The sequence below is a fragment of the Episyrphus balteatus genome, chromosome 2 (assembly GCF_945859705.1).
Source record: "Episyrphus balteatus chromosome 2, idEpiBalt1.1, whole genome shotgun sequence".
Lineage (NCBI taxonomy): Eukaryota > Metazoa > Arthropoda > Insecta > Diptera > Syrphidae > Episyrphus > Episyrphus balteatus.
Window position 1 is genome coordinate 31491969 of NC_079135.1, and position 13607 is coordinate 31505575.

The 13607-nt window shown below is 34.6% G+C and overlaps 2 protein-coding genes across 4 annotated transcripts in view; one reads left to right on the forward strand and one right to left on the reverse strand.

The window, feature by feature from the left end:
* The first annotated feature begins 2865 nt into the window (after positions 1–2865).
* LOC129910897 (protein male-specific lethal-3) lies at positions 2866–8539 on the forward strand. The gene is made up of 8 exons (XM_055988493.1): positions 2866–3115; positions 3417–3595; positions 3713–3873; positions 3931–4231; positions 6591–6920; positions 6980–7197; positions 7256–7340; positions 8318–8539. Exons 1-8 carry the CDS (start codon positions 3014–3016, stop codon positions 8445–8447), a joined length of 1506 nt encoding a protein of 501 aa, XP_055844468.1. The 5' UTR covers positions 2866–3013; the 3' UTR covers positions 8448–8539.
* Positions 8540–9430: 891 nt separating this feature from the next.
* The window catches only part of LOC129910893 (formin-J), a 110014-nt gene continuing 105837 nt past the window's right edge, over positions 9431–13607 (reverse strand). For 2 of the 3 annotated variants that reach the window (XM_055988486.1, XM_055988487.1), the window contains exons 17-18: positions 13415–13561; positions 9431–13350 (exon numbers count right to left, since the gene is read on the reverse strand). In XM_055988486.1, the coding sequence (XP_055844461.1) occupies positions 11408–13350; positions 13415–13561 (2090 nt within the window). In that variant the 3' untranslated portion in view covers positions 9431–11407. The remainder of the gene's footprint in view (positions 13351–13414; positions 13562–13607) is intronic. The other variant, XM_055988488.1, reaches the window with a different exon arrangement.

The window sequence follows — 13607 nt, forward strand, 5'->3', positions numbered from 1 at the left end:
ATACCCCAAGGCAAGTATCCTAAAATAAATTCTTTTGAAAATCAAAATACTGCTAAGAATTTCTTACAGCAAAACATGGAAGACCCAACGACTCCCGAAGAAGCCTTATCGAGACCAGATGCAGGCCGATGGAAGTTGGCCATGGAGGAAGAGTTCCAGTCATTGATGGCAAACAACACTTGGTCATTGGTGGATCTACCAAATCATCGTAAGCCAATAAAATGTAAATGGGTTTATCGAACCAAACGAGACGTCACTGGTCAAATTGACCGACACAAGGCAAGACTTGTGATCAAAGGATACTCGCAGCGGAAAGGGGTGGATTTTGACGAAACGTACTCACCAGTTGTACGTCACAGTTCCCTGCGGTATCTCTTTGCACTCGCCGCCCAACTTGACCTTCAAATAGAGCAGATGGATGCCATCACCGCCTTTTTGCAAGGTGAATTATCAGAAGCCATCTATATGGAGCAACCCCCATTATTTGTGGACCAAGCAAATAAATCAAAAGTCTGTATGCTTAACAAAGCGCTATACGGACTCAAACAATCCAGTCGCGTATGGAACATGGAACTGGACCAAGCCCTAAAAGCGTCCGGATTACTGCAATCTAGTTTTGATCCATGCGTCTACTACAGGATTAATAAAAACGATGTCCTCATACTAGCTGTATATGTGGACGACATGAAAATGAAGGAACTTGGACCAGCGACACATATTCTAGGAATGCGTATCACCAAGGGTCAAAATTCATACGCTTTGGACCAAGAGCAGTACATTGAATCAATTTTACTTAAATTTGGAATGACGGAATCCAAACCAGTGAAGACACCGATGAATGCCAGTCTAAAGTTGTCAGCCCAAGATGGTGAATTGGAAAACATCCCGTACCAGGAGGCAATCGGATGCCTCATGTATCTGTCCCAATGCACCCGACCGGATATAAGCTTCACCGTCAACACTTTAAGTCGTTTTAATTCGAAACCAGGACGAGAACACTGGCTAGCTGTAAAACATCTGTTTCGTTATCTACGTGGAACATCCTCGTTAAAGCTGACATTCCAAAAAGATGAAAGTCCTGACGTCATTGGATTCACGGATGCAGATTGGGCAGCCAACATAGAAGACAGAAAGTCTACGACAGGTTTTGTGTTTTTAGCTCAAGGAGGAGCTATATCGTGGTGCTCCAAAAGGCAACATACTGTTGCATTATCATCATGCGAAGCGGAGTACATGTCGTTATCAGCAGCAGTACAAGAAGCCATCTGGTGGAATGGCCTTCGAAATGAAATTACGAAACAGCGTAGCACTCTCCAAATTATGTGCGACAATCAAAGTGCAATCGATATCTCAAAGAATAATGGGTTTCACCCTCGAACGAAGCACATTGACATTCGTCACCATTTTGTGAAAGACGTTCTCGCTAAAGGCGAAATTCAAGTCAACTATATATGTTCACAAGAACAAATCGCAGATGTCCTAACGAAGCCGCTGGACAAAGTCAAGGTGGAAACTTTCCGGACGGCTATGGGAATACAATAGATGACTCTTAAGGAGGAGTATTGGAATAACAATATGCGGCGTTGAAGCCTTTCATCAAACCAACATAATCGTTTATTAAGAGTCCCTATATATGTATGTGTTCTGAACATGTTCATTTTAAATGAACATTCATTTTGTTTTATCGAATAAACCTTCTTCTTGTTTTAACCTTCGTTTAGTAAGTACACGCGTTTTCTTTTGCTCTGCAATTACACGATCTGCGTACCTACAAGGCTTACGGCTCGCGTACACCAAATCCGTCATCGGCCGAATTATAGTCGGGCGTTGTCGGCCGAACTCGGCCGATAGAACCAAGCACATAGAAAGAAAAGAAAGTGCGTACACCACTGAAAGTGACATCGTCCGTTGACGTACGTTGACGCCCGATAATAACCGATCAACCGGCATAATCCGAACTTGTTTGGATTTTTCGTCCGTTGTCGGGTTGATTTATACATAGATATTGCTAAAAGCCTTTTCTTTGCAAAAATTGGCTATATGAATTTTCAAAAATATAAATTTCTTCAAAATATTCCATTGAAAACAATTATTCAAGTTTCACAAAGTCAGAATACAGACCGGCAGCGACCACAGTACACATAATAAGGTAATATATTCCGAACGTTGTCAAAATTTGTTTGTCAAAAATGGGCACCAATCTGTCAGGTCAGCCTTTAATTTTTATATTTCAATCGCAGTAAACAGGAAATTTGTTTTTGTTTTAATTTATAAAATGTCATTTAAAAATATTATAAATTGAAAAATAACAAATTTTCTTCGTGTTTCATCGCGGAAAATGGTAAATAATTGTTTAAAAATTAGTGGTGTGCGTGGTTTATCGGTTTTTGTGCGTTTTTCGTCGGTATTTTAAACAATTAAGAATTCGGTAGCTGACATTGGTCGCCAAAGTGTCATGTTTTGACAATCTGGCGACCAATGTCAGTTCGGAATATATTACCTTTTTATGTGTACTGTGGGCAGCGACGTCCTAGACCGGAAGCAGTGTATGCAGACGATCGTCCGAGAAAGTCGTCCGAGTAGTTCCGACCCGATGTCGGCCGATAATTCGGTTTTAGTGTACGCGAACGGTTATACTACTAGTGCCGTAGTTTCACACTTTGAACTAATTTATCAGGACGGATATTTGCATTTTGTATTTCTACTCCCAACAATAAAAAATGTATTAAAAAAATTAAGTAAAACATCAATTCAGATGTAAATGCAATCAATTGACTCACTGTTCTAGCCCTGGGGCATTCTTCTAAAAAGTGGGCATTGTTGTTAGGCATTAATCATACCACTTGTCAAAAATGTCATATAAACATCAAACCGGCATGTTTGTTGTTTCGCAAATTTTCCAATTTTCCCAAAAATGAAAAAAACAACAAAAAATGTCGAAAAGTTAAAAAAATTAATTCAATAAAATTAATGTTACAAGTATTTAAACAATATTCAAAAGGTTTATCTGGAAATGGTGTCAACCAGAGGCCCAAAGTATAAATTCACCGAAGGCGAAAAAGTTTTATGCTACGAACCAGATCCAACAAAAGCAAAAGTTTTATACGATTCAAAGGTGTGTATAAAAAAAAACTACATTGGCGATTTGTTGTTTTGTTTTTCGCTTGTGTATTGCTTGCTTGCCATTGTCCGTTGCCGTTGCTCGGTGGCGGTTTCTTCTTCTACTTTGCTGTCTGCCATCTGCCTTGCCCGCTATCTTCTCTCTTCCCGTTCCCGTTCCCGACCCGACACGCACTTGTTTTTTTTCCTGTGTGTGTTCTGTTCATTTCGCAAAAAAGAAGATGAATCGTCGTCGTATAACCTTGCTTCTGTACTCGTGATTTTTTTTTATCTTGTGCATTTTTTGCCGGTTCTAGGTTTTAGGTACGTACGAGACCAAAGACAAGCGTGGCAGAAAGATCACCCAATATAAAATCCACTTCCAAGGATGGAGTTCGACTTGGGATCGAAAAGTCAACTCTGATTTCGTTCTCAAGGACACCGAAGAAAATCGTCAATTGCAAAAAGATTTGGCCGAGAAGGCCCAATTACAATTGTAAGTACATTGACCCGGTTTGGTTGGGGGGATATTTTTAAAACACTTTCACTCATTGAGATTTTGTTGGTTTTTTTTGTGTTGTATTTGTTGGGTTTACATTTTTATTTGGCACAGAGGTGCATATTTGTATAGAAAAGAACGCAGCAAGAAGCGTGCACGCAAAGAAGACGAATCAGATAGTTCTCCTAAGACTCGACATCGTGGCTCATCGGAGGATAATTTTAGTTCCAGCAGTACATTGGAAAAACATGAAGGTGATTTTCTAATGAGGGACGGTTAGTAAAACCACATTAAGTTAAGTAATTAGAATACATAGATTGCTTTTCATTTAGAGTGTGAAACAGAATCTTGCAGCAGTTCCGTCGAGAGCTTTCATGACGATGAGCGTGTACTGCTTAAGGTGAGTGAACGCCTAAAGCAGTATTTAGAGTTTGATTATGAAATGACTGTGCGAAATGGCAAACAACATATTCTGCCAGCGCGAATACCAGTTTTGGGTATTTTGGAAAATTTTGTTAAACAGAGTGCTGTAAAGTTAGTATTTTCGGCATCACAAAATGAGACTTCAAGGAGACGAAATACTAATTTGCGACCGGATAAAAAGGAAAGAGAATTTGAGAAAATTGTTAACACGTAAGTTTCTATAAAGTTTTTTTTTTATTATTATATTTATTTAAGGACATAAGAGCCGAGACGGTATAAAGAAAATAAATAGAATTTTTAAAAGAGCACAAATAAATAAAAAAATGTTAAAAGTGTAAAGATTTACTGTGACCAAATCTTTTGATAGTACATTGTAGAATGTAGCGGGTTGTCTTTATACCTTGAAATTCCTAATTTGACCGACATAATATCTTCTCGGTTAGGCGCTTTTGCGAGACGAAATATTGTCGTCAATTGTACTATCTATCGGTAGTTTAACGAAATAAATACTAGAATGAAAGTAATGGATATACCTATTGTGTTTCCAGAGATAATATCCGTGTTTTAAGCTATTTTATTGGTAACTCAGTACTTAGCTCAGTAAAATTTTGCCCGGGAAACAACAACAAATAATTGCTAAGGATAGACAAAAGTTTTTTATTCATTGGTTTACAGAGACATTTTTTTTCTAAAATTATACATTTTTGACCCTTCAACAATAAGGATTATTTGTAAATAAATAAAAGTAATCAATAGATGTTGTTTACAGCATAAAATGTTTACTCAGTAAAATACTGAGTAATAATAAAACACGGCTAATGCAATTTTTTTTCACATACTTAGAAAAATGCGTTTTTGTTGAATTTTAAGATAACTCGAAATTTGTTTGTTTTAATTCTTTTTAAAAAATAGGAATGTACTGTAGGTACAGAATCGGAAAGATGGCAATTTTTGGTGAAGAAAAACGGAACTTTCGTCTGTTCAATAGTTAAAATTGAGTCAAGATCGAATCTTCAGTGACCCGAAATAATGCCAAACTAAATAATACACAAAATAAAAATAGTAATACTAATAAAGCCAAATATTAGCCCTGTTCCATTGGGAGGTGGAAAAGTACTACTAGTAGTTTACTAGCGATTTTCAATGGAACGCACTTTCAACGAATTCAATACAAATCGTATCTACTCGGGAAGAAGAGCATGAGTAGATGATAGTACTAGATTAACCAAAACATCTACTAGTAGTAAACTACCACCTCGAATGGAACAGGGCTATTAATTAAAACCTGTAAGTAATCCGGGGTGATAAACATTTTTTGAGTTCCCCAAATTGAGTTCTTCGATATTGTTTCAAAATTATTGATTGCACGAATTATTTTATGAGTTTATCCTTCGATCTTATTTTTAAAATCTGAAATCAATGCTAAATGGTTTTTATTCGTTTTTAAAATTAATTAAAACCAAACTAAGCATTTGGACTTGTGTATTTCAAAAAAAGAAATAAGCTCAAATTTTTCATTTTCATGTTATTGGGTCTTATTTGATGTCGAGGCCTTACATCCATCTTCCAACGTCTAACACTAAATGGCAAGAAGGCTTCTGTTTAAGGGCAGTCCTGAAATCCATTTACAAAAAAATCATGATAAAATTATGCGATTAACTCGAATGACTACTATAAAAATAAATACAATCAAAATTACACCAAAAGACTGCCTCTTTATAACTTTACTTTTTGTTGAAATACATTTATGTACCTACAAACGTCTATGCGTAAACTGTCTTTCACTTAATATGATCCTTCTGCTTTTAGACCGCAAACTTGTTTACTCATCACTACCTCAGGTACCTGAATGACAACCCCTTGGTGAACTTTTTCTCACCCTTTTCAACATTTACCAATTCATACCATTCAGCATTCATGCATTCAGTTTTAATCTTGAGTCTGAAAGTTATTGACAAACATTACCGAATTTTTTCTCTAGTTTCATCACAAATTTTGCTCTATGGTCATATTATTTATTACTTTCTAGTTTTATTTTAATAACAGTTTATTGGAACTAAAAAAAATCCTATTAAACGATTGTAAATATTTATCGTTTTCATAAGTAAACTGCAATCCTGGAATGATACAGGAATGATACATGATATATATTTATTTTAAATTATAATTATTATTTACTCCCAGGTTTTAAAAACTATCTGATTGTTAAATCCTCATACCTTTACGTTTGGGGGTTTCTCTTAAAGGTTTCCACTGCCAATACGCGTCATAGTGTTCTGTTTGAAGAAATATATTTCATTATACCACAAAATATAAATATATTTCAATTTTTCTAATGGCGTTTTCGATTGGAAGTCTGGAAGCGTCCGGAATCATTCTGAAAAAGTTTTATTCACACAAAACTATTAGTTTTGTGCGAATAAAACGCTTTCAGAATGATTCCGGACGCTTCCGGAGTGCCAATCGAAAACGCCATAAATAATTCAAATGTCTTTTGAATCTTTATCTTCGAATTAAAATTATTAGCCAGCTTTTAATTATACTGATTATTTGTTTAATTAATTTACAGAGTTTCCATCTTGAAAGAAGTTGCTGATGGTTTACGTATTTATTTTGACTTCACATTAGCCGACAATCTTCTCTACAAAGAAGAAAAAGAATATGCAATATCATTACTTTCAGAAGAAAATCTTAAGAATTTTTCTTATGTTCCCTCCCCTGGTCTTTCGCCGGATTTTCTATCACCCAAACCAGATTATGATTCATCTGCAGCCTTAGAAAATTCTGAGTCACAACCCCCATTAGAAGCTGCTACCACTTCTGAGGACCCACAAAAAAGAAAACTACGATCACATCGCAGTGAAGATTGCGATGCAGTAATTGAAAATTGCTTGTCAAGGTAAGCCAGCGTAATTTTTATTAAAAAAAAAAAATAATAAACCAAAATTTTTTTTTCAGCATTGCAAGTACGAGTTCTGGTGGATCAACTCCATTACAAGCAACTGCTGCTACTTCTAGTTTGAGTTACATTAAATCCTTGCAACCAATGGCATTGAGTATACCACCACAAGCCAAAGATTTTTTGCAAAAAGTTCTTTCTTGGCAAATTTTACCTTCAAATGCTGATCCCGCACCATCTATGATCTTTGGAGCAACACATTTAGCTCGACTTATTGGTAAGTGTTTTCTTTGCCATGTTATAAAATGACTTAATTTATCTCAACTTCATTTCAGTCAAATTACCAGAATTTTTGAATGCAACAACCATAGCTGAAGAAAAACTCAAATTATTGCTGCAGCATTTGGATTCATTTGTTCAGTAAGTAATAGAATTTTATTTAATTGATTTAAATATAAAGAAAAAAACATTTGAATCTTAAACCATACTAACTATACAGTTTATTTGAATTTATTTTCGGACATTATATTAGCTGTGTTTTATTTTGCTCGTGATCCAGATCAGATCATTGTTTTTATTAGCTTTACAACAAAAACAGGATTTTGTTTTGTTATTGTTTCACAAATAAATTAATGATCTGATCCGGATCACGAGGAAAATAAAACACAGCTATTATTGCCTTCAAACCTTCAGACAAGTTTACATATTTTGGTTCTTGTGGGGAGAGATTAAGATAAGCATATTGAAATCATGAGTATGAACATAGCGAAGCACTTTTCACAAATCGAATTCTGAGTAGTTTATAAATTTTTTGCGAATTAGTTAGGTTCAATCTACGAACTTGTATATCAGGGGAGCGTATTTCTTTTCGAAAACCTTCGATTGAATCAAAGTAGATCCTGCTGTTAGTTGATTGTATAGAAAACACCCAATTGTATCAAGTTATGCGCTGGGCCAGGTATAATAAAATTCATGAAAAAAGTTTGAAATGTTTAAGGAGATTAAATATAATGTAATCGCAAGTATGGCCGACAAAAGCCAATACCAAAAACTGAGCCACAAAATATAAATGTAATTAAAATCAGCTTCAGGAAAAAAATCCACTGTTTCCAGTGTAAATACAGCTTGAATCCTGTTTACACAATAATATCTCTCAAACGCGCGTTAAATAAGTTTTTCTGTTGCTTTTCTTGTCACTGTGATTAAAAAAATGATAAACATAATTTAAGTGTCAAAAGTGTTCAAGAAATTCATTCCCCATCAATCAACAAACCATAAGAATCATTTCACGATAAAAAAAAAAATAAAACACTACAATCAACAAGTTTTGATAAAAAAAAAACAAATAAAAACAAATAAATGAAAAGCAAACATCCCTAATTTTATATATTTTGCAGTTACTTGGAATCCCGCAAAGAATGGTTTGGAGAGCATAATTACTTTAAGGAACCTAAAATGGAGCCCGAAAAATCTCCTTCTGACGACCAAAAACCAACCGATGAACCTGCAACTGCTACAAAAACATAATTTAAACAATAAAACAATTATATATTTTTTACTAAGGAAACTTCCTTTCACTATATATTTACATAATATATATTTTTTATTAATATTTTAAAGCTTTTTTTTTAAATTTTCTAAATAACAATTTTTTTGTTTATGTATAAAAAATAATGAAATAAATTATTATATTTTTTTTTCATTTTTTATTCAATGTATAGTTAGTGAAAGTTCTAAATCGATATTTTTTTTAATGTCTCTCATTATGTTTTAATTTTTTTGTCGCAAATTTTTATTGACAAGAGTAGTAAGTAAGTTTATAGTAAGAATAGTAATTAATTATAAATTATTATGGCTTGTTTATTCCAGTTTTATTTTTTTGAGAATATAATTATTATGATAATAATATTTTGTTAAGTCTTAATTTGTTCGCTTAAAATTAATTAATACAAAAATAAAAGAAAGTTAATTTTAATTAGAATTATAAAATTTTGAATAATCAAGTAGAAATTTGCATGTCTTATTTATACAAAAAAAGAAAAATAATTTTTAGTTTAGTATTTTTTTTTTTTGTTCGGAAAAATGATATGTTAAGAAAATAAAATTATATTTAAGAGATAAAAAATAAAGAAAATATTATACATTCGGTATACACCGTACGGCATATTTTTTTGTTTTCAATTCCTTCTCTCTTTCTCTTCGCTATCGTCGGCACCTTTTAGTTATATTTTATTTTACTTATATATTAATAAATTATTCTAAAATTTAATTTTTGTGAATGTCATTTGGTATTTTGTGTGTGGTTTTTTAATTATTATAATAATTTTTATTATACATTATTAACTTTTAAAAAGTTGTTTAAATTGTTTCATCTTGTTTGTCTAAATTAATAACATTTAACAGGCAGGATACAACAATATAACATTTTGTGTATGCTTTGCTTAAAAGACAATTTAACAGCAAAGGAAACAGCACACAATTTTGATTATTGTCCTGCTTAACTTATGTGCGAGAAATTCGATTTGTGGACGGTTTTTAATTAACAACGGACAGTGTTTTTTTGTTTTTTTTTTTTGATTTTATTAAATAAGTTCGATTTGAGACTGAGAGTTAACTATTGTTTCATTAAATGTAAGTTTTTTCTTTTGTTCTTTTTCTTATTTTGTGACATTTAATAGAATATTTTTTTTAAGAAGATTGATGAAGAAATGAGTTTTGATTCCTTTGTGCTATTCAATAATACTATTTTGTTTTTTTATTTTTTAGTTTTAATTTTTACTTGTTTTTTATTTATCTTTCTAAAAGTTACGTATTTTGTTTGTTAAGTTTTGTTTTTTTTTTTTTTTTTTTTTTTATAAAGAATGTATAAAAAATAGTATTTATTTAAATTTTATACATATTTTGTGTATACTAGGCCTGGGCTCCCATGAGCTTTATATTGTTTATTTTATTTTTTAGTGGAACTAAACAAAAAGAAAATTTAAATGGAATGCAGTTTAGTTGAACAGTTTGAATCTCAGACTAAACGATTTACTATCGACGTCTTCAATGGAAACCACCTGGAGCATTACTCAGCCAATAAGGTTTTGCAATAAATGAATTGAGACAAGTGCATGTAGTCTTGAAAGCTATTTCGTTTGAAGTGACAACGTTCTCATAAGAAGATGGAACATAAATCAATCTTAATTATAGTTCGAAAATGGATTATTTTGTAGGAGCAAAAACCAAAGATTTTCTTATCATTCTAGTGTTTTTATGCTAGCGTGATAGTAATCGAAGAATGCTTCAGAATCAAACAATAGCGAACAAACCGAATGCCAATTTATTGATTTATTTTTATTGAAAGTCAAGAAGCTATCAAGGTCATTGACGATTGTTTGACTAACTTCAAAGTAGTAAATGATTGCAAACGAAAAAAAGAGGTCCTAAGCGTAAAAATGACCTTAGTTTGAGTATCGAGTCACATAAATATTCTTGAAAACGATAGTACCAATAAACTTGAGGACAGTTTACAGTTTTTCATGTATACAGAGAATAAGTTGAGGATTTGGAAAGACCACTCATCCAAACTAATAAACGGCGAAGATGCCCACAATTCCGAAATAGGGCAGAACAATCCATTCTTCCTAGAGATGATTGTCTTTTGGAACTCCGTTCGTAGAATTTGTGGCAAACAAGACTTAACCCCCAACCACCTTTCTCGCAAGGACAGTGAGTACATTAGTCATGGAAAGGAGAGCAGGGGATCTCGACTGACAACTTGTCACTAAGACGAGCTTTGACTTATGTATATACTGTAGCCATTCCTACCTTCTTGGATTGGTTGCAAACGGCTCCAACAATTTGGATAAAAATTGAGGGAATAACACCCACTTTTCTTGTAATATTGAATATTGGGAGTCCTTATTGGCACTTACTTCTATCACCAAAGATAACCAGTTGACTGATACAGTACTTTCATGAGGAGATATCTATTCCACATTAGTTAAGTTCTAAAATTGCTTCAAATTGTTTTTGAACTGAAGTTGAAGAATAGATTCCTACCCTACCAGCCCAGGGGTCATCTTCCAGACCAAATTGAGACTTTGAATTTCTGAGCTGATCCTATTCGAATGAATTCAAACAAGTGAGTTTAGATGTCATCCACCGTGATCAGAAGACAACTAATATGAAATTTGATATGCAGTCAGTTCCTTATTCATTTATATACATGCACAGTGTTTTTAGAAACATGAAAGTTGCAATCAGGAACGTCCAGGTGTACCTAATTTATTCCCCTGGAATGATTTCCCCCCTCAACATTTCTTCAGGTAACCCAAATTTAGATAAAATAGAAATTAACCCCCGTTAAATCGAAATTCCAACTCCAACAACTCCATTCCATTTAACTCTAACCATCAAATAGACTTGTCGTCAAATTCCACTAAAAATAATGTTAAAAAAATTGTTTAAGGAAATTCGTTTAGTATGAAGACCATTTAAATTTTCTATTTTCCCCTATTGTCACCCTGAAGGCGTTTTGTTGCACTCGATGCTGTTGGTCGCATAAATCCACTCAATCGTGATGCTGCACTTGCCGGGCGAGTTGGACTTCTTTGTCTATTGATCAATGTCGGCGTACTGCTACTAACATTTGTTACTGAAGCTTTTACTAGCACCGCACTACGTGGAGTCGAAGAAACTCTTGAACTTCCTGACTGATGATTACTATCCCTAAAACTGTTACTTCCACCCAAGTTCGAAGAACTTGCTCTCGTTGTCGTCGTTGATGAAGGTTTTCGAATTGTTGCACCAATACTTGATCCACTCGAACTACTACGACTCGCTGATATTCTTTGCTGATTGCGCGATGAATTCGCCGCAGATAGTGGCCTTTTACTCGGTGATGATTCAACAGAGTTTGTTAGGAGTGGTTTGACTGGCATACGTCTAACAGTATTCGTTGAAGTTCCACTATTCAATGATGACCGAGAACTTCGCAAGCTAGTTCTAGAACTACTACGTTCCACATCTTTTTTGCTATTTGAAGCTGAATCACTTTTTCGCAGGGAATTAGCACGACGCATTGCAGCTGATGCAGCAGGAGTTAAATTCGATGGCAGCGTCAGAGTGTTTGATGACGATGTTGTCGTGGGGTTGGCTCTTAACAAACGGGCTCTGTCCATGCTACGTTTGTTTCTTTCCAAAATATTGTGAATTTGATTCTTTTGGGGATTGGTTTTTGTCTTTGAGACGGCAGGTTCGCGACTAGGGTTATGGCTGCTTATACTGTTAGCGATTGTGACTGGTTCTTTATTATTGGTACGGCCTTGAGAACGTGTTGTTGTTGATGATGATGACTGCTTTGTGACAGCTTCATTGACATCGTTACACGATGATGTGCTCTCTTTACCATGTGACGGTGTATCTGAGACTAGACTTTGGGTTTCTTCGAATCCTTCGTCATTCAATTCATGACTATTGGCAGAAACCTTGATGACAGTTGTTGTGGGGGCAGGTTTTTCATTACTTATTATTTCTCTCGGTGGACTCCAGATACGCTCGGGCTCACCAGTGGGTGATTTAAGATTCCGAATAGCTTCGCGTACATCTTCTTGATTTATCGAACTAATATGGCGACCAACTTTTTCCAACTTGGCAACGGTTTTTTCACAAATTATAGGTTTTTTAATTTGAAGATCATCGAGTTTCAATTTCGTTTCAATTTCATTTGGAATGCTTTGGTTCTTGTTGGTATCTTTCGAAGGGCTATCAATAGTTGGGGGAGATATATCTTCAGTACCACTACTGTAATCAGTAGGTCGTTTATAACGACGTGTTCTCCGGGCAGCTGAAAATCTATCAAAGTGACCAATTGGTTCATTATCAACCAAATGATCTACACCAGGACTGATTTTACCACCATCGCATTCTGTCGTTGGTGAATTGAGTGTGACAACAGTTGGTGCATAGAGTGGCCGTCTCAAAGAGGAGTTTTGTGTAGCCCGTCGAACAACTGGAGGTGTTTCGATGTTGTCAGAGTCGATTTCCTTGCGACTGTATTTGTCATCGTGACGATCACGAATAGTGATGAATCTATTTATTGCAGGACTCTCTATTGGTGATTGGTTTTTATAGATGGACGGGTCATTTTTGATATCGAGGATCAATGGCGGCAGTTGTTTTGGATCACTGCTATTTGGTGTAGGTGCTTTGCATTTACTTTCGATGTCATTAATATCCGATGGACGGCGTACATAGATTTGTAGACGATCTGATGCTGGGAGTTCTCCGAGAATATGAATCAAGGATTTTCGATCTTCTTGTTCAGTATTGATTGAGGGTTTAGTTCGAGTTGAAGTGTCTTCTCTAGTTATCACCTCTTCAGAGCTATTCGATACGTTGAGGTTGGATTTTCTCCATGATGATTTATCGCGGGTGTTGTTGACATCTTGAAAATAGGATCATGTTAGAATAGTTTCTTGGGTAATAGGAAAAAATGCTTATGGTATTACCTTCAATAGCCTGAATAGTTCCGGCAATGTCCGTTTTCTCTAGGGCCTTGGATGGCTTCCAATCTCTCTTATAAGTTTCTACGCCGTTGGCATTTACTGAGATCTTCTCCTCTGGTAGGGGATCTAATTTGTTTCGTTCACTTTCTGCTATTAAAGAGAAGTCGTGTTAATTATTTTCAGAAATTAAGAGAAA

What these genes read in the sequence shown, in the direction of transcription:
- LOC129910897 (XM_055988493.1), top strand. Translation starts at nt 3,014, where the DNA reads ATGGTGTCAACCAGAGGCCCAAAGTATAAATTCACCGAAGGCGAAAAA. An exon ending in ATTGAAAATTGCTTGTCAAG is followed by an intron (nt 6,921 to 6,979) that starts GTAAGCCAGCGT and finishes TTTTTTTTTCAG; the next exon opens with CATTGCAAGTACGAGTTCTG. An exon ending in CATTTGGATTCATTTGTTCA is followed by an intron (nt 7,341 to 8,317) that starts GTAAGTAATAGA and finishes TATATTTTGCAG; the next exon opens with TTACTTGGAATCCCGCAAAG.